At 56.8% G+C, this 20,339-nt stretch overlaps 1 protein-coding gene across 3 annotated transcripts; it reads left to right on the top strand.

Annotated features, from left to right (window-relative positions):
* The first annotated feature begins 627 nt into the window (after window positions 1-627).
* On the top strand, window positions 628-20,264 carry MPP1 (MAGUK p55 scaffold protein 1). 3 transcript variants are annotated; one of them, XM_065846249.2, is made up of 12 exons: window positions 628-855; window positions 7,406-7,549; window positions 7,888-7,966; window positions 8,959-9,044; window positions 10,225-10,293; window positions 13,823-14,019; window positions 14,520-14,626; window positions 15,474-15,554; window positions 15,722-15,802; window positions 16,254-16,456; window positions 17,068-17,142; window positions 18,919-20,264. In XM_065846249.2, the coding sequence occupies exons 1-12, from the start codon at window positions 754-756 to the stop codon at window positions 19,093-19,095; spliced, it is 1,401 nt and encodes a 466-aa protein (XP_065702321.1). In that variant the 5' UTR covers window positions 628-753; the 3' UTR covers window positions 19,096-20,264. The 3 variants fall into 3 exon arrangements, with proteins under 3 accessions (XP_065702321.1, XP_071669612.1, XP_065702320.1); XM_065846248.2 differs by having other exon boundaries at window positions 629-855; window positions 18,916-20,264; XM_071813511.1 differs by lacking the exon at window positions 10,225-10,293 and having other exon boundaries at window positions 18,916-20,264.
* Window positions 20,265-20,339: the final 75 nt, after the last annotated feature.

Genomic DNA, 20,339 nt, shown 5'->3' with positions numbered 1-20,339 from the left:
GCACACTAGCAGAGGGGTGACTGTCGCCTTGTGAGAGCCAGATGTACACCAGTGCTGCTTTGGAGAGGTGCTCCCAGCATCATTGCTGGGCCTCTGCCTTGGCTGTGGGAGGAAAAAGCCTTTCTCAGATCCAGCCTCCTGTCCTGATTTTGGCAACCAGGTGAGCTGGTGTGAGGGGTGCAGCCAGCTCCCCCAAGCAGGATCTCATCAGCGTCCAGACTTGTCAGCACCCTCCCTGGCTGCCAGCTCTGCCGCTGCCCGGGCATGTCCAGGAGCTGGCAGGGCCAGCGGCTGTTCCTAGCAGAGACACGATGGGACAATGTTTCGCGGGGGTAAAGCCCCCCAGGCGGGCAGGGAGGCGAGACTTGAGTGGCAGCGGTGGTGCGGGGACGCCGTGCCCCATTCTTCCACTTCTGGAACTCCCACCCCGGCATCGCCAGGCGCCGGCTGCTCAGCACTGACACTGAGGCAACGGGGGAGGCCCAGCGGGGACACAGCACCGTGCGGCGGCGCTCCCCGCAGAGCCACCCCCGGCCGTCCCCCGGCCCTCCCCCGGCTCCGCCCGGCGCCGCGCCGCCCTCCCGCCCGCCTCCCCTCTCTGCCACACGGGCGGAGCGTGCGGTCGAGCCCGCGGCGCAGCTGGAGCCGGCGCCGGGGCCGTGGGGCGGAGCCGGGGCCGGGCCTCTCTGTTGGAGCCAGCGGAACCGGCTGCAGCTGCTGGCGGCGGCGGTGGAGCGGCGGCGGAGCGGCGGGATGACCCTCAAATCGGGGCGCAGCGCCAGCGCCGGCAGCATGCGGACGGCGCTCTCCGACCTCTACCTGGAGCACCTCCTGCAGAACCGGGCCAAGCCCGAGGTGAGCGGCGGGCAGCGCCGTCCTCCAGCCCCGATCGCCCCCACGGCGGCCCCGGCACCCCCAGGGACAGCGCGCCTTTTCCCCCCCTCGCCCTCTTCCTCCCCGGGGCCGGGCAGGGAGCCCCGGGGGGTCCCCTCCCATCCCACGTCCCTTGTGCCCCTACTTCTCCGCAGGCCCTTAGCCCAGCACCCTGCGCCCAGCTCAGGCCCGGCACGGAGCCCACGGTGGTCCCACTCCATCCCGTCCCTCCCGTGCACGCAGAGGGGAGCAGGGCCCCGAAGGCAGACACCCCACGGCGGGCAGGAGGTGGGCATCCAAGTACGTGACCTGTACGTGGCTCTGCTGGTCCCCAGCACTTGGGGAGCAGGTCTCCTTGCTGGGGGACATGTGGCACCTTGGAGGAGTAGTCAGCCAGCATGGCCGGGCAGGGATGAAGCGGCTGGGTGGAGGGGAGGAAGGCTTCAGCATCCTGCCACTGAGGCGCTTGTGCTTGTTTTGCTGCAAAGTTGTAGCTGATCTGAACTGGAACTGCCTGTCACATGAGCATATTCAGCTGCTGAGCATCTTCCAGGGCCACAGCATGGGCTGGAGGGGTGGTGGTGATGGTTCTTGGCCCCAGAGAAGGAGGATGCAACCAGCCCTTCCCACACCTACCCCAGGGCAGGGAGTGGGCCAGCGTGGGGGTGCATACACCCCATCTCCAATGGAAGTAGGGCAGGCTGCAACAGTTTCTTCAGTTGTGCTGGGTGAGCTCCTTCCTCAGCCAGTGTCATTTTGGGTAGGTTGGGTGCAACTGGAAGGTCAGCAGTTCCCAGTGCTAAGCAGCTGGTGCCTTTCCCTCAACAGAGGGGAAAAGCAGGAGGCACTGATGGAGCCATGGCTGGGCTGAGGTTTTTGTGTGGCTATGGGGAACCTCTGAGAGCAGGGAGGAAATTTCCCTGAAGTGCTGTCCTTGGCCCACCCTGTTGGACACCACAGCATCCAAAAGAGGCTTGCCAGATCTGTCTCACACCAGTGGTTCATGTGCTTTTTAAGGCTCAACCCTGGCAGAGTGCTGTAAAAATAAAAAGGAAAAAGCTTTTAAAAGTGAAGTGCCTGGATCAGGCAGCTGCTGAGAGGAGCTCTCCCATCCCTCTGCCTGGCCACAGGCAGAGCAGGGATAAATTGCCAGCAACTACAGGGAATGGAAGATGTTGGAGCTGGCCTACAGCTCCCTGGTGTTATGGTATATTTATTCCTCTAGGGACAGAGAAATTGCAAACTGGGATCTGCTGGGGCCTTTTGGAAGGAGGTCTGTACGGCTGGCAACCGACTGGTTTTACATGTCCTGAGCTTGCCAGTCGCTCATGCATTCCTCCCCGTGTCATGTGCGTGCAGAGACAGTGCTGGCCCACAGTGGCCATGGGCCCCGCTGTGGGACAGCAGGGACACGACTGAGGAGCGGTGCTGGATCTGCCTGGCTGCTCCTTGGCTGGAGTCAAACAGGGTGGCCAGGAGGTTTCTCTTCCTCATTTCTTCTGGCAGAGCTGCGCTCCGGGAAGTGCCATCCTGCGTTCCTCCCGTGGCAGCAGGGCACGCAAACCCACAACTAGTGGAAGCCATGTCATTGCTAGAAAACAAGCCAAAGTGGAGGAAGCTGCTTGGCCTTTTCCTTTGAGCTGCACCTCATACCTGCATATCTTTGCCTTATCTCCCAACTGGCAAATACAGATGTACCAAAGAGGTGTGGGCTTTATTCCCAGCTGTGTACCTGGTCGGCAGGGAGGCCTTAAGCATGTCCCCTTATCAGCTATGACTCAGTTCCCCAGCCTTAGAATGGGCAGCAAATGTGACCTTTGGGAATCCGGTAGAGAAAAAGGGGGTACATTTGGAGAGAGCTGAGTATGAGGGTGCAAAGGGGGCACTGCACTTCCTTGTGGGCAGTGGTTCCCAGCATCCAACAGGCACCAGCTCCAGAACAGATTGAGGCCACAGTCCCCAGGGACCAAATCCTGAAATGGCTGTGGGCAATATTAGTGGTTGAAAGCCAAGCAAAACTTCTGGGCTTGACCAAAATGAAGTATGGAGGTCTGGTTCCAACTTTTTCATCTCAAATGCATTTTGCCGTGTTCCAGTCTGTAATGGCTGCAGGGGAAAAGCCGTATTGCAGGGCTTGTTGTGGAAGGTGGGGATGGAGAAGCTGGGCAGCTCCTCAAGATTTCTTCTGTCAGTGTTGTGGTTTTATTGCCTGTCCCTTGGAGGTGACCAGTTTCACAAACACATCTGGAAGGCTGCATCGGCCTTTCAGGTGGTGCCTCAGTATAACTGACCGTGCTCCCTTGAAAATCCATGACCTGGAGTCAGTGCAAAGGCGCACAGAGGCAGCAGCAGCTTCTGACCTCCACAACCACTTGTATCCCTCCTGTTTCTCTGTTCCCCTTCCCACTGAGACCTGTTGGGGTTGCTGGGCCTTTTCCTAGTGTCAGCAATGTAATCCTGTTTCGTTTAAATGCCTTTAAAAAAAAACCAAAACAACAACAAACAAACCCAAACCAAACGAACAAACAGAAAAAACCTGGATCATATTGCTGGAAGGGGCCTGGGGTGAGGTTGCTCCTGTGGTTTTGCTGGCAGACCTGAGCAGGCAGTAGCCCCTGGCAGAAGGCAGAGATGAATGACTTCTAAATGTCCACGTGGCTGTTGCCTCCCAGCTATTCTGCTCTTTTTACACACTGCTGTGTATTTCAAGCTGTAGTGAGACCGTGATGCACACATCTGCTGGATGGTGGGGAGGCGAGCTTGGAGCACTAGCCAGGGGCAGGCGAGGTTGCTGGGCCAGCACATTTCTGCACCAAGCAGTGCCCCAGCCTCCCTGCACACACCCGTGGTGATTATTGTTTGAGGGGTGATGATTCCTGGAGGGAGCTAGGGTTTTGTTTCCCACTGTGGGCAGCAGAGTGTGTTTCCCTGCCAGGTGAGAGGGCAGTCCTGGGGGAACCCAGCTTCGGGGTTCCCTCCTGCATCCGAGCTGCTGTACTTTGGGTGCCCACTTGGCCCAGCAGCATCTGACCTTTTTCCACATGGTTGCTAGGAAGCACTGCTCTTCCAAGGCCACCTGATACTGAAGTCCCCTGGTGGGAGCAGCAAGGAGAGCCCAGGAACCAGACCACTGAATGTGCCCTTTGCACTACAGTGCTGCTTTCCCCTGCAAACAAGCTGGGCAGTTAATGTTTGATTTGCTCGGTGGTGTGCAGCCCAACTGAGCCAGCGCAGCAGCCGGAGCAACCCTGGCAGACAACGCTGACCCCACGGGGGGACAAGATGGCAAGCCCTGGGGTCCTCACCGAGGATTGCTCCGTGCTCATCATTTGCTCTGTTGGCAAACACTGCCTGCGGAGCTGGTGCCCTTCCCTCTGCCCTGGGATACAGGGCAGAAATCTGGGGTCTGGAGGAAAATGCAGGCAGGGAGCTGGGGTGCACCTCTTTGACTCATGGAGCTGGTGACTCCTCTGTGTATTTCCACCTGGAGCAGGATTTGTGCATGAGGATCTGTACCCTTTCCAGCCAGCTGCAAGGCACCCCCAAGGCTGCTGAGCAGGGCCAAACAGGCCCTACCCAGCACCCCAATTGCAATGCTCAGCTCCCCAACCTCCTCACCCCATGTCTGCCCCAAGGCTGGCCCCAGCGGTGACCCAGCCCAGGACTGTGCAGAACCGGCAGTGGCTTGTGGCCACAGAGCTGGCTCGTTAGCAGCGCTCACAAATGTTTCCTGCAGAGCAGCACAAAAGTAGCAGGGTCTGGCCCGCCACCAGCGTGACTTGGAAGGCTCTTGAGGTCACAGGCTACACCAGGCCAAGCCAGCCGAGAGTGTGGCAGCTGCCAGGAGAGAGCAGGGTAAGTGATCCAGATGGATCATGTGCACGGAGCATGAGAGCTGCACATGCCTTCCGTCTCTGGCTTCTGAATGTGCAACACTGAGGCTGGAATCTACCACCCTGTTGGTCCTGGTCCTCCTCGTGAGCCGGGCATTTTCCCATCCTCATCCACCAGCCACCTGAGTGCTCAGCAAAAGCCCACGCCATCCCAGCGTGGCTCTCTTTGGGGCAGAGGGAGTTGCTGAAGGACCCTGCTGGGTTCAGAGCTGCTGTCAAGTGACTTGTGGTTGTCCCCAGGCACAGCAGCAAGTTTCTGGTGACAAGGCTTGCTTTCTGGGAGTCACCAGGGTGACACAGGTGCTGCGTCAGCATTGGGGGCTGGGTGTTTTCTCCAGCTGTCAGCAAAAAGCAAAGGTCAGGGCCAGGAGGCTCAGCTGGCAGGTCTGGTGGGGACGGGAACTCCCAGCCTCTGGAGCAGACTGTGCTGTGTCCTGGGTCATCGGGCTCTGCTGAGCCTAGAGGTTTGAAAACAAGGATTGCACAGTGTAACACTTTCCCAAGGCATTACCAAGGTAAGTATGATCTGTGCTGACTCAAGCTGTCTCACGGGCACATTGGCCTTGGGCAGGGCTGGAGAAGTTCCTCGTCCTCCTCTTCCTCTTCCCACCCACTGTCTCAGCAGAGTTGGGACAGCTGGCAGAGAGCCGAGGGCCAGCTCTGGGCACCCGCACGGCTGTATCTGTCGCTCTGCCTTGCGAACGGCACGGTAGCAGCATGTCCTGCTGCGCTGGCAGGCCAGGCTGGCAGGCTGCGAGTCACTCTTCCTTCCACCCTGCGAGTCCTTGGCCCAGGCGCTGCTCTGGGCTGTGATTCAGCTGCCTCCCTCACATTTAAGCCGTTGGCAGCCAGAGCCCATGTGGTCTCCTTTTTCCTCTGAGGAGGCGGTTGGTTGGCTCTTTTAGAAGTAGTTGGATTAAAAATAAATTGTGCATCTTCCCTGTTGCTGCAGCGTGGGCACATGGCTCCCTGCGCCCTTGCTGCCCTGGCCCAGCTCCACCAGTGCCCTTTTTGTCAAGGCTCCAACAGTGCCTATGCCTCGATGCTTGTCTGTCCTTCTCTGCCAGCACCTTTCCCACTGGCCTGGCTAGTCCTGGCTCTGCTGCTCCTGCCTTCAGCTCCCTCCTCACTCTTGGCCATTGCACAGGGCTGGGCCGCTGCCTCAGCCCAGCAGCACTCCAGCACATCCCTACTAAAAGTAGTTTTGTTGTGGTTCAGTGCCGTGGCTGCACCCTGCCAGCAAATGATCTTCACCCCAGTTGCAACTGCACAGACCTCCCCATGGCTTGGCCTTTGGTGGCATGGGACTGCTGCTTCCCAGCCACTGGCATGGAGACCTAGGGCTCAGTACTCGGTTGGGTGTTCACGAGTCAGGGTGTAAATGCCATGGGTTCAAACAGGAACACAGGAGGTTCCACTTAAATTTGAGAAGAAACTTCTCAGTGAGAGTGACAGAACACTGGAACAGGCTGCCCAGGGAGGTTGTGGAGTCTCCTGCTCTGGAAACATTCAAAACCCACCTGGACACCTTCCTGTGTAACCTCATCTAAGTGTTCCTGCTCCAGCAGGGGGATTGGACCAGATGATCTTTTGAGGTCCCTTCCAATCCCTGACATTCTGCGATTCTGTGTGCAGTGGGGAGAGGTGTTGGCTCTGCTGGCTGGGCATAAAGTGCCTCTTCGCTGATGCGGGACTAAAGCCAGCAAGGACCTTGCTGGGTGTCCCTGCAGGTTTGCTGGCCATGGCTCCCAACGGGTGCTGCTGGGAGAGACAGTGCAAGCTGCAAACTGGGCAGCAAAGCCAGCAGCATGGTGGGGAGTGGAGCAGCTGGGAGCATTTGCTTTGCCTCGTGGGCTGGCGGGGAGATTTCAGCTTGTTAACAAGGCGGGCAGGGGCTGCAGGTCAAAGCAGGAGGTCTCTACCTAGGACCCCATGCACCCTACACCTGCCCCAGTGGCAGTGCCTGCTGGAGACAAGGAGCAGAGGTTTCCCCATGGCTAAAAGCCCCTACTTGACTTCCCAGTGCCAGCCAGCATGAACTGGGCTGTAGCTGGGAGCTGGAGAGGGGAACAGAGAGTTTCTGACTGGCTCGGGAGCATGTTACCTTCAGTTGAGGATATGGCTCTGCAACGTGCTGGTTGCCCATTGACATAGATGAGGAAAGGTTGAACTTGTAAACTGAGCAAGAGCAGAGCTTGGCCCCAGTTCTCAGAGGTGAGGCCCAAACTGCTCCATTCACTCGGTGAAGCTGTCCTGGGCTTTATGCTCTGCAACAAGCCAGCTGTGGGCCAAATGCTGCTGCGACACACAAGTGGTGTTTGGGACTCATTGCTGCAGAAGATTATCAGCTGTGGACTCTTTTGACTTCTGCTACCTGTAGCTTTTCTAAAGTTTTCTTACCTCCTGTGTTTCCCAGGCAGGAAAACTGCAGATCAAGCCCACATCTGCATCAAGGGTGAAGCTCTTTTTCTTTTCTTGCTCTTACTGTCCAATCATCCAGCACATGGGTCTCTCTTCTCCTTGTGCCCCACCTGTGCCTTCACACGGTGGAGTAGCTCAGCCCCACAGGAGGGATCCAGAACTCCAAGGCCCTGTTCAGCTGGATCCCTTAAATCCTGGTCTTTGTTTTGCCCTGACAGGCCATCACTCAGTCCCCGAATGCCATGACTGAGGACATTTATACCAATGGCTCAGCGACCATGGGCAGCCCTTCCCACAGCAACAGCCGTGAGGTGCGGAAGATACGCCTCGTCCAGTTCGAGAAGGTCACGGAGGAGCCCATGGTGAGAGCTGGCAAGATCCCAAAGCTTGATGCCACCCAGGGGGCGGTGGGGCAGGTAGAGCTGTGCCAACGAGCTGGCCTCAAGGGATGCGGGAGATCGCTGGAGACCTCGGCCATGGGAAAAGGGTGCTGGATCCTGCCTGGGGACCTGGAAGGAGCTCTATCAATGGGAGGTGATGCCTGTGCCAGGAGGAGCTGCAGCAGGCCGGGCTGGCCAAGCACGGGACTTCTCCCCAGCCCCTGCACAGCCTTCTGTGGACATGGGCCTGGAGAGGACTTTGCTGAGGGCGCGGGAGCTCTTTCCTCCAGAGAGCAGTCATGGATTTTCCTGTCTTCCAGGGAATCACACTGAAGCTCAACGACAAGCAGAGCTGCATGGTGGCCAGGATCTTCCACGGGGGCATGATTCACAGACAAGGTAACGAGGCCCTCATAGAGGCAGCGTTTGTCTGCAGCTGGTTTCTGTCTGTGAAGAGATAAGGCAGCCCCCCAGCACTGCTGGCCTTCTTTTGTGGACATTTGTGTCCATTCCTTTACTAGGGATATGTTAGGAACTCGGGACTCGCTGGTCTCTCTGCATGGTTGTCATGTTTATACACTGGAGGCTTCAGAGAGAATTGAAGGGTTGGGGGAAGGGCTCTCCCAAAAAAGAACCAGAGACCGTCTGTCTCTGTCTCGTGATGGGGTCACTGTAACAAGAGATGGATCATACCCCAGAGACTGTGGGGAAAACTCTTCCTGTTCCTAAAGTGCACAGGTGGCTTGTTGTGGATTGGCTCTGCAGACCAAAAGAAGGTGCCAAAAGAAATTAATAGGTGCTGTTTTCTAGTTTTGGTCCGTGCCAATGGGGCAGGGAAATTAGATGTTCTGTGCTTAGAAGAAGAGGCCCCTTTTCCAGCCTTGGATCCAAGTGGGGAGTCTGAGCTTACCCCTGCCAAAATAACCTAGGAGCCATTCCAATAACACCACTGGAGCCTGATTTATAGCAGCATATCTGAGGCTGTAATCTGGCTGGGTATGTAAACTGAAAACACACAAAGTCAAGAATGCTTGTGTTAAGGGCCGTGTAAGGAGGCTGTAATTTGGCTTCAGGTGAGGTACTTGGAGCTGGGTTTGAATAACTCTGAAACAGGTGCTTTGACCAGTCTGAAGCACTCAAGGACACACAGTGGAAAGCAACCTGGTGACCTTCAGACTGGATGAAGTGTGTGTGTTGGGTAGACAGGGAAGAATTAATTCCCCTTGTGCTCAGGTGACATGTGGCTCCACAAGCATTGCCTGGGCAAACACTGCAGTGTCCTGGCCACAGCTTGCCCAGGGGATCAGGAGGCTGATGGAGCTGTGTAGTTTGGGTTTGGTGAGTGGCTTTTGTCCAGTCCTACATTTTTGTGTTTCTCCTGTTGCTGGCAGGCTCACTTCACGTGGGTGATGAAATCATAGAAATCAATGGGCAAAGTGTGAGCAACCACTCGGTTGACCAGCTGCAGAAGATGCTGGTAGGTATTTGTGTTTGGTGAGGCTGTTTCCTGGGAAGGACCCCTTTGGCCTGCAGATGTGCATGCTGGCTGAGCATTTACCCCCTCCTAGATACCGGAGCCAACACGCAGCTGCCTGCAGATGTGTGATGCAGCAGGAGACAGGGCCGCTGTGCCGGGCTGCTGTAGCGTGGCCAAGTGCTGGGTGGTCTGTGCTTGCTGCTTGTTTCTGGCCTCCTGAGAGCAGCAGTGAAGGCTGTTGGCTTGGTCTCTGGCATGTGCTGATGTGTGTGGGGCTTGGAAATCACCTCTGTTTGCCAAGGCTGATGTGCAACCCAAGCCGCTCCTGCAGTTTACCTTGGTGCCATTTTCCTGCTGCTGAGGTCATGGTGATCCTGCCAGGCCCTTGCTAGAGACAGCTTTGCCCAAGGTCTCAGACTTGCCTTGGGTTCAAACACAGAGGCCATCCTGGTCAATACCCATCACAGGGGACCTGGGCAGAGGGAGGTGGTGGTGCTGAGGACACCCAACAGCAGCCTAAGCAGGAAGCCTGGCCCTGCTGCACTGCCGTGGTCCTCTCCTGCCTGATGGTGGGACGTCCCTGCTCCAGACATTGAGGCCAAGAAGGAGCTTGTCTTTGTCTGCCTCCTGAGGATGGTTGGCCCAGTAGGCCCCTGCAAGCCTTAAATTGTGGTTGTCCCTAAGGAATTATGCAGGTCTTGTGAAGCACATGGGACAACGATGCATCTAGCCTGCAGCAGGTAAGGGAGTGCTGTGTATCTAATGTCACCAGGAGGGCAGAAGCGAGGGGACAGGTGGAGGCAACCTGGCAGAACCAGCCTTTCTTCTCAGGCTCCTCACTGGGGTAACCAGGCCAGAGATGATACAGATCTCCATGTTTGTTCTGATGATGCTTAGCAGTGCCCACAGCCAACCCCTTGTTGGGGCTGTTGGTGTCCCCCTGTGGGGATGGGACAAGCATGGCAAAGCTATGCTGCCATGGCTCTTAGCCCAGCCCCAGCAGAGGTGTCCCTGGCCAGGCTGTGGCATCCCCCAGCATCACCGCATGGCTGGAGCACCCAGGAGCTTTGCCTTTGCCGGTCCTGGCACTCAGCAGCTCCCTGCACAGGTTGTTGCTGTCAGGCTGCCTCCAGGCACTACCTCCTCCAACTCTTCTTTCTCCCCTTCCTTTGTTCACTAGAAAGAAACCAAGGGGATGGTCTCAATAAAAGTCATTCCCAACCAACAGAGCCGCCTCCCTGCTCTCCAGGTAAGTGCAGCCTCCAGACACGTGGGCTGTGCAGGGACACAGCTGTGGGGCCAGGTGGGACCAGAGCAAACCAGGAGGGACCAGTGCTGGGTCAAGAGCTGTGCTGAGCCAGGGGAAGGACAAGGGGACAGCTGCCCAGTCACCTTGCCTGAGCTGCTGGAAGGTGAAGGAATCTGTCCGGTGCTTACATCACTGCAAACGAGTGCATTTGGGCCCTGTGTGGATATATTTACCCAATGTGTAGTTCAGGATGTGGGCCAGGGATGCCTAAGCCACAGTGATATATGTGTGTGGTGTTTGGTGAATGGAAAGCAGCGATGTGGGCTCACCGGGAAGCACAAGAGAGTTTCCTGCCACCTTCAGAGCTGCGGCCATTAGAGCCACATCACGTCAGGGCTCTCGCTGCTCCCTGCTGTTGCCGATGCCCAGTGTATCAGCTGCACAGAGGGTGCGGATGCTGCCAGCATGCTTGTGAGCAGCAAGTGGGACAAAGGAAGCGGTGGGGGAGAGGAAGGCAGCTCTTCCTGCCTGCTGCCACTGCCAGGGCGGGGGTGACATGCTGTGGCAGGGGGTGACACCTGTCTGGCTTTGCGTTTGAAGTCCTGCTGTGGCCAAAATATTCAGAATAGTGGGGAGGAAATTCAGTGCATGTTAGCTGGGATGCTGTCCTGTCTCCAGGTGCCACCCCAGTGCAGTGTGGCCATCATGGACAGGCAGGAGTGGGGCTCAGAGGCAGAGGGTGGGGGCTGGCTGGTGCTGGGATGGGCTGGGGGAGCCCACATCACCCACCCTCCTTACCCAGAGAAGCTGAAGTCTCTGAACATGGTGGCAAGTAAAAGCTCTTAGTTTCTTGCTCACCCCATGTTGTTCCCATTCCAGCTCGACCAGCCTTGCATGTGTGCATTTATTAAGCACTGGCCCATGTCTGCCCTTCCCTGCTGTCCGTCTGCCCTCCCTGGCCTGACCCAGCCAGCTCAGTGCCAGGAGAAAAGTTACTTTTGAGAAGAACACAGTTGATGGCTCACCCAAGGCTCAGGGTCATGGGCTCAGGGACAAACTCCTTCCCAGCAACAGCTGTCCTCCCTCTTGCTGTGTCCAGGGCCATGGTGCTGTCTGCTCTCCAGAACCACAGCTCATGGCCTGCCTGCCTCTCTGCTTGTTGCAGTCCACTGCCAAGAGTGGACTTCTGATTTTGTTTCAGCTCCTGGATCCCCATAATCAGCTCTATTTCAGGGCCTGGCAAGCAGGACAGTGCAGATCCTGGCATCAGGATGCCCCCCTGCCCCGGCTTTCCCCACAGCCTGGCAGCCACTTTGAGGCCAGCTGAGTGTCTCTTGGGGCAGGTCTGCTTGGGAGGATCCTAATGAGAAGCACTGGGCACTCTGCTCTCAAGGTCAGCTCCAACCTATTAGCAGGTGCAAACTGCGGCCTTTTGACTTCAAAGACCAGGGCTTCTCATGCTGGATGGAGCCTGCTCAGCACCTGAGCTTCCAGCCCCAGAGGGAGCTGGCAGGAGGCAGGGAAATCACTTGCATTTGGAGCTGGCCCTTTGCAGTCCATGGGTGATGCCTGGAGCTGTTTGATGTGAACTTCTAATTGGTGTAAGAGAGAGTCCTTCCAAAAGTCACCTGACTACATCTGGCTTGGGGTATCAGGGCTGCTGGAGCAGGTGCCCAGGCAGTACTTGCTCTCTGTCCCTTGTGTCTCTGTGTTGATGAGCAGCTTCCTGGTGCCAGAGAGTGCTTTCAAAGCAAGCATCAGTCCTTATCCTGAAAGGAGATTCCGCTTTTGTTGTCTTCCATTGTGAGAGATCTTGTGTCACAGCTTGATCCATATGCTCTGCTTTTCTGGCAGTGAAAGGGAACTGTGTTCGTGTCCTGCTGGCCCTGTGCCTCCAGCAGAACTGCTGGAGGAGGGCATACTGTGGGAAATGGTTTTAATGTGGAACAAGGACAGTATGGTCTGTCCTGCCCAGGGAGCATGACTTTCCAGGCCCTGCCTGTCACATCTGAGGACAGGACATAGGTGTCACTTCACGTGAATCCCTTTGCCCACTTGCTACTTGCTGCGTTTTTGGGACAAACAACTTGACAGTGTTGTGCTCAAGAGAAGCCTGCAGTGCTGTGAGCAGGAGACTGGGTCTGGTAGTGCTGCAGCCCCTGTAGAAGGATCTTCTGCCCGTGGAGTGGAACAAGAGCAGTGTGAGGTCTGTACTTAGCCACAGCCTGATTTTGTTCCCTAAACCTTGCCTTTCATCCTCCATACTCTGCCTTGGTTTGCTGCCACCCTAGTCCTGACCCTATTCTGATCTTGCTGGGTGTGCTTGCCAGGGACAAATTGCAGCTGCAGTAGCTTTTTAGACAAGAAACCTTCCATCCAGGCACCGAGAGCAAGTGGCAGCGCAGAAGGCGCTGAGTGCACATGCGTGGTCTGCCCTCCTCCCAGGGACAGGTGACTCTCATCCATCCTGTTGCTCTCTGACAGTCTGTTCTTCCTGAACAGCCTTCCTGGAAAACAAGGTCCATGTGCGAAAGCCACGTGCTGTTTCTCTCCTGACCTCCCAAAAATGCTCCAGGGCAGCAAGAGCTGGGGTGCCTGGCTGCTTGCTGGCTTCAGGAGGGTTTGCGGGCAGGGGGAGGCCGCGTGATGGGCTGCCCCGGTGGGAGCAGGTGCTGTAGTCTCTCTCTGGAAGGGCTGAGAAAGCGGAAGAGACAGGAAAAGGCCACTTTCTCATGCCTTCATGGTCCCCAGAGCTCCCCCAGCTCCAGGAGGGTGGCACAGTGGCCTGGGGAGTGGCAGCAGCTTGTTTGCAGCTGCAGCTGTAATGAACATAGCAATAGTAGCTGATGCTGAAGAGACCAGGACAGATCCAGGCAGGGATGGACGAGACAGCGCAGCCTTGGCTCCCCGAGGGCCCCGTGCTGTGCAGGGGCGTGCCCAGTGCTGGGGACAGGCCAGGGCACAGCAGCTGGGGATTGAGATGTGGCTTTCCATGGGGCCCCTGGGACATGAGATTGTGGGGCATACCGTTGCGATGGCTCTTCTCTGTTCACCCCATTGCAGACTCCAGTGGCTGTGCACTGTGCTGCTCTGGGTGCTGGGATTCATCTCCAGCTGTCTCGGCTCAGCAGTACCGTGCAGCACCCAGGGGACTTGCAAACGGGCCACATGTCAGGGTTTGAGCACCAGTGTGGGGTGTGCAGGCCTGCCTAGGGGCAGCAGCGGTTTCAAACTGGCTCCCAGTAAGGCCAAGATGCGGTTCTCTCTCTCTTGCCCACCAGCACATCTCATGGCAGCTCCATGCCCAGGAGCTTCCCCCAAGGCTTTGCACATCTCCTTTCTCCCCACCCAGCCTCGTGGGGCCTGGAAAGCAGCAGGGGCTGGGGTCCCTCCTGGAGCAGGGATGTTGTGCCTGGAGCTTGCTCTGCAGTCACTGCTGGAGGATGTAATGTGGGGCCAGGAGCTGGACGTGCGAAGTTCAGCCACTCTGCATGGCCATGCTGACTCGGGCCCACACTCTCTTTTGCAGATGTTCATGAGAGCACAGTTTGACTACGACCCCAAAAAAGACAACCTGATCCCCTGCAAGGAAGCAGGGCTGAAGTTTCAGATTGGTGATGTGATTCAAATCATAAACAAGGATGACAGCAACTGGTGGCAGGGCCGGGTGGAGGGCTCCTGCACCGAGTCAGCAGGACTCATCCCTTCTCCAGAGCTGCAAGAATGGTAGGTTCCTGAATTTGGCCAGAAGGGCTGGATTTCAGAGTGGGAACAGTGACCATGTGCTACAAGGAGTGACTGTGTTTGGGTAACACCAGCATCACTGCTGGGAAAAGGAGGCAGTGTCCCCTTCATCTGCTGCAGGCTGAGCCTTTATCTGTCCCAGCAGCCACCCTGCTCCTCTTGCCCTTGCATGTCTGAGGGACAATCCTGCAGCTCCCCCGGGGCTTGGGGTGACAGCGGGACTATCACAGAATATTAGGGATTGGAAGGGACCTCAAAAGATCATCCAGTCCAATCCCCCTGCTGGAGCAGGAATGCTTAGATGAGGTTACACAGGAAGGTGTCCAGGGGGATTTGAATGTCTCCAGAGAAGGAGACTCCACAACCTCCCTGGGCAGCCTGTTCCAGTGTTCTGCTACCCTTACTGAGAAAAAGTTTCTTCTCCTATTTAAGTGGAACCTCCTGTGTTCCAGTTTGACTATGGTGGTGTCCTCTCTTGGCAGGCGTGTGGCAAGCGTCACCCAGTCCAGTCAGAGTGAATCTCCGAGCTGTAGCCCCTTTGGGAAGAAGAAGAAGTGCAAAGATAAATACCTGGCCAAGCACAGCTCAAGTAAGTGTGATCAGGGCCATCCCTCCTGCCTCTGTGCAGGGGCAGGTCTGGCCTCCATGGGACTCAGACCAAATGGCCTGGCTGTGTTAGCAGTGGGACCTTGGGAGGATACCCCACAGCTGTCGGCTTTTCTGAGTCCCTTCTCCAAAGTCCTCATGCCTCTCAGGTGGCCACAGCTGTGTCCTCTGCAGCTCTGTAGTGCACAAAGCTGGGGCTGGTTCATGCAGGAGCCAGGCACCGATCACACATCACTCTGTGGTGACAACCCCTGGCACTCCTAGCCCTGAGCTCCTTGGGAGGTTGGGTTCCTGGGCCCTCAAACCCTGCAAACTGCTCCCCATGGCTGCCATGCCGTGTCCCCGGTGGGGCAGAGAGCCAGCCCCGCAGCCACTCATGCAGACATCCTGTGCTAAATGTGCACGGGGCCGGCAAAGACGGGTGCCTGAGGATGTGCTGGCCCCCAGCCTAGCCTGCAGCTCCAACCAGCAACAAACAAGGCCATAAATCAGTGAGATAAAGCTCCCTGCAGCATCCTGCTGTGTCCACCCCGCAGCTCCCAGGTCCTGTTGCCCTGAGCAGAATTACTGAGTGAGAGCAGCCCTGGCTTCTCCTTTGGCAGCTGCCGGTCCAGCTCCTCAGCATCCCACTCCACAACTCCCGTGCTGCTTGCTGCTGACACTGCTGCCCTTTTACCCCAGCAGGCAAACAGGGATGAGCTCACAGCCCTGGTCGTTCCTTCCAGTTTGCCCAAGGACCTGGCTCTGGTCAGACACGCGCACAGTGCTGCTGCTTCTGCAGCTGAGCCAGCTCTGACCACTCACTGTCTCGTCTTTTTCCTCCATCCCAGTTTTTGACCAGCTGGATGTGGTTTCGTATGAGGAGGTGGTGAGGCTGCCTGCCTTCAAGAGGAAGACTCTGGTGCTCATTGGTAGGTCCTGCCCCAGGCATCCTCTGCAGTGCAGGGGCTGTGTGTGGTGGGTCCCAGGTGGAACCAGGGCTGGACAGGGGCTGGGACCCAGAACTGCTGAGGGGCCCCAGCATCTCCTGCAGGCTTCTCTGAGCCCGCCTCCAGCATCAATCCCTCCTTCTCTGCAGGGGCCAGCGGTGTGGGCCGTAGTCACATCAAGAATGCTCTGCTCAGCAACAACCCAGAGAAGTTCATGTACCCACCCCCATGTAAGTACCCAGCCAGGTGGAGGGCACGGTCCAGGGTGTGTTTTCTCTCACCTCCTTGAGCCAGGACCTTCTGACAGCAGATGGGAGATGGGGAGATGTTCCTCTAGTGCCACCAAGGCCCTGGTGTCAGAGGCCACCACACAGGGCACTGTAGGGCCTCCCTGCCTCCTGTCCCACAGGCTGCACCTAACCACAGATGGCTGCTACTGCCCATATTGCAGAGATGCCTTGCTCTTCACATCCCAGTGACTCCACTTGGGCTGGTTGAGATCCCTGCTTGTCCCAAGCAGGAGTTGAAAGGGGATTAGCATGGTATAGTTTTGAGGTAGACAGGTCCTCCATGCTCAAAAAGAGAAGGCAAGATGCCCAGGTCACCCAGAGGAGAGGCTGCCCGCTCTCCTCTGTTCCCCAGTCCTGGGGACCAGCACTCACCATCTCTCTCCTTCCCCAGACACCACACGCCCCCAGAAGAAGAATGAGGTGGATGGGAAGGACTACTACTTTGTCTCCACTGAGGAGATGACCCGGGACATCTCAGCCAATGAGTTCCTGGAGTTTGGAAGCTACCAGGGAAACATGTTTGGCACCAAGTTTGAAACAGTGCACAAGATCCACCAGCAGGACAAAGTTGCTATTTTGGACATTGAGCCCCAGGTAGGGAGCAGGGCAAGGTGTGGGCAGGAGAGGGGCTAGCGCAGATTGAACTACCTGTGTGCTGGGTGTGCCTGTCCCTGCCCTCTCCAGTGCACTGCCCACCTGCCCTACCAAAAGACACAGCCAGCACTGGGCTGACATTTCCATTCCCAAGATTATGGAGGCAGTGAGGGTGTTCCCCCTCACAGCACACACTGGGCTGTGACAGCAGCGCCAGCACAGGCCCCGCACAGGGACCTTTTAACCCCCTCCAACACCAAGCGTGTGGATTCTGCCTTGCAAAGCAGCCAGCCCAGAGCAGGGCTGGAGCTGCCCTCATATCATCCCCCATGAGATGCAGGGGAAGCCACACTGGGCCCCCTGCTCCAGCTCCACCCAACTGCCCCCACATCACCCAACCACCCCCAGTCTGAGGAGTCCACCCAGGGAGCCCCTGCCTCAGACTAGGACTGGCCCCTTCAGCCAACCACTGCACCATGGGCACCATCGCACCCTGGATGGGGGCACAGTGGGGCAATGTGGAGTAGTGGGGGGCAGCAGCCAGGCAGCTGCACTTGCTTCCATCCTGAGGAATGGCCACATTTTGGTAACTACGCCCCCTCTCTCCACAGACCCTGAAGATCATCCGCACGGCCGAGCTCTCCCCATTCATAGTCTTCATCGCTCCAACAGACAAGCCAGAGCAGGTGGGTGGCAGGGCACCGAGGCTGAGTCCCCACACATCCAGCTTGCCTGCCCACAGCAGGGGGGGGAAGAGCGGGCTGCAGCAGCCCAGGGCTCTCTCCCTGCTTCTCATCAGCTTCTTCCTGCCTGTACTGATTTTCGTGGTCCAGGAGAGCAGGGCAACGTCCTCAGTCCAGGCATGAGAAACAGGAACTGATGATTCCTGCAGCCGTAGACTCTCTCCCAGACTGACACCCCCCAGTAATCACCATCCCCGCAGCATCATCAGACACTAAGGCAGCAGGGCGTAGAGCCCAGCGCCATCTCCAGCTGCAGTAGTGCTGCAGAGCAGGAACATTTATCCTGCCATCAGCTATGCAAATGGAACAAGAAAACAGCAGCTCCTTTCATTCCTTGCCTCATTAAGATGCTCATCCCTCCAAAATTAGGATGAAAGCAGCACTGATGGTGCAGTTAACTCACACGGTGCCAAGCACCGCAGTGCTGGCAGCCACACGCTGCCATTTCCCAGGAAGCCCCCGACATGGAGCTGTGCTGCCCACCCTGCCTTGCTGCAGCCTGGACCAGCTCCTGGAGGGCTCACCTCTGCAGGGAGAGGGGAAGCGATGCGAGAACAGGGAAACCCACAGACCTAGGCTCCTCCTGGACTCATGGCCAGCCAAAGCCACCTCTCCCACCTGTTAACTGGGGCTCATAAAGCTTAAGACACAGGTAGTTTGCACAGAGGATATTTATGTAACCTTCAGAGCAAGCATTGCACAGGCATTTAGAGGCATGTTAAGCTGCAGAGGGTTGTAAAGCTGGATGCTGCAGGCTGGGGTTGGAAGAGAGGAGCAAGTGTCAGAGCAGAAAGGGGAGCCAGGCAGCTTGCTGCCCCCACCTCCATCCCATCACCCCCGCTGCCTCCAGACAGAGGAATTACCTCCTGCTGCAGGGGCAGGGCCAGCCCCACCACTGCAGGCACTACATACATACAGACAGGGATGCAGCAGAGCAAAAACATGACCCAGCAGAGCCCCCACTGCTCTCCCCTCTCTACCCCCAAGGGCTCCCAAGCACCACACAGCAGAGCTGCAGCCAGCACAGCACCCCAAGCTCATCCCCCTCAGGCACAGGAGCAGGGAGCTGCCTGCGTTTCAAGCTCCGTTAGAGAGAAATGTGGAAATTGGTCTGGACATGCTGTCAAGGGCACAGCTGGTCACAGGGACACACTCCTGGGATGCCCCTGCTGGGGAGCTGGGCAACTGCCTACAGTGGCAGGAGGGGACAGGCAGCTTTGCTTTTACTATGAAGAAATGTAACTCTCTCCCAGTGAAAACCAGTAGAGAGGCTGGTGTGGCTTTGCCAGCCAGTGTTGTTCTGGTCAAAAGCCAGTGGGGAGGGACCAGCCTGCAGGGATTCTACCTTGAAACCAGCCTTAGACCTTGAGCTGGGTATACTGCTTAGTGCAGCAATGAGCAGCCTGCTGCTCAGTGAACCTTCTCCTCCCAGGGAGCTGCCACAAAGCATTTTAAAGATAAATATGAGACCAAGCAGGTCTGGCCTCGCTCTAGCAGGTAACCTGATGCTCCCAGCATTGCATAAAGTCCAGCAAAAGCCCCAGACACACAGACACTCAGAGATTACACAACAGCTTGTCCGACAAGCTGTAGGGATGCTCTGTGCTGATATTTAGCAATCACTTGAGTTGTTTTGGTGGTGGGAGTTTGCCTGTGGGGGTGGGTTGTGAAATTCCCCTCCTTGGCCACCTCCTGAGCACTCTCTTCTATTTCTAGCAGTCAGAGGCTTTGGAGCAGCTCCGGAAGGATTCAGAGAGCATCCGGAGCCGATACGCACACTATTTTGACCTCTCGCTGGTCAACAACGGGGTGGAAGAAAGCCTCCAGCTGCTGCAGGAAGCCTTTGAGCAGGCCTGCAGCTCTCCACAGTGGGTGCCTGTCTCCTGGGTCTACTGAGAGGGCACTCAGCCCCAGCCGCTAACCATCAACCACCCTGCAGCTGTGAGGAGAAACCTCCTCAGCTTCCCCTGCTCCACACACAGCCCAGCACAACTCCCTTCCTCTGCTGCTCCACGGACATGGTCTCAACTGGTTGGCACACACACAGGGTCTCCAGATCTCCTCTCCTGGGGGAAGGCAGGACAGGATGGCTGCCTCCTGAAGCACTGCAGTGCTAAGTCAGCAGCGACAGCAGAGCCCAGGGCTCCCCACAAGCTCCAAGCACAACTCCCTGCCTCGCTGGGCAAGGGAAAGCACAGCCCTGTGGTAGCACCCAGCTGATCTCTGCATTAGTCCCAAGAGAAGTGATAGAGTGGGGGCTTTCCAGGCAGACATCCCCTGCCATTGCAGGAGGGCACACCATGCCACAAACACCTCAAAAGCCTGGCTGGTGTCCTCAGGGAAGCCAACAGCTTAAGATGCTTCACACAGACCACACCAGAGCTCCTACATCCAAGGGTTCCCTCTCACAAACGGGTTAGCGCAGAAAAAGCCATGTGGGTTTGACAAAGGTGGCACAGAGCATGCCACCCCCAGGCAGATCTCACCCTGCGTTCTGACGTTGGAGTTTTCTGATTCACCCTGTGCAACTGTAGTAGCAAAAACTCACTGTATTTAAATTCTCACCGTGCAGCTTTGATTGTTACCGTCTGGCCATAGAAACTCAGCAGCAGCTGCAGAAGTCCCACAGACCAAACCCCAGAGGGCCAGTTCAATGGGTCAGGTAGGTCCAGCCACAAGTATCTCTTGCATGCAGTAGAAACAGTGTCTCTACAAAGATCATCCAGGCGTGTTTTCTTGAGTCTAAGGTGTCTTGAAAACTGCATGCAAACATAAAAGCCACCCACACAAAGGGGTTCCTTCTGCAGGAGTGTACTGATGCACAAACACACCATGACCATGTCTGGGAAGCATTGCCACAGCTCCTGGGCAAACCATAGCCATCATTTAGGTGAAAATCTCATCTGTGTGTTCAGCAGTCAGCTAGGGGAAGGGGGGTTACAAAGTCTTGTGCAATTTTTTTTTAAAGATGCCAAAAAATAAAATCTGTTGATGTGCAATAGGGACCTTCATTTTGATCCACTGCAGGGAAACAATAAGCAGCAATAAACACATGCTGAAACATTGCCATGACTGGTGTTTTACTTCTTAGGCTGAGCACCTACTCACAGCTGGAAGCTCGTCCCACCTCCCTGACACAC

The sequence above is a fragment of the Patagioenas fasciata genome, chromosome 11 (assembly GCF_037038585.1).
Source record: "Patagioenas fasciata isolate bPatFas1 chromosome 11, bPatFas1.hap1, whole genome shotgun sequence".
Classification (NCBI taxonomy): domain Eukaryota; kingdom Metazoa; phylum Chordata; class Aves; order Columbiformes; family Columbidae; genus Patagioenas; species Patagioenas fasciata.
Note: the sequence above shows the minus strand (reverse complement) of the source record. Positions and strands in the feature narration are given on the sequence as shown.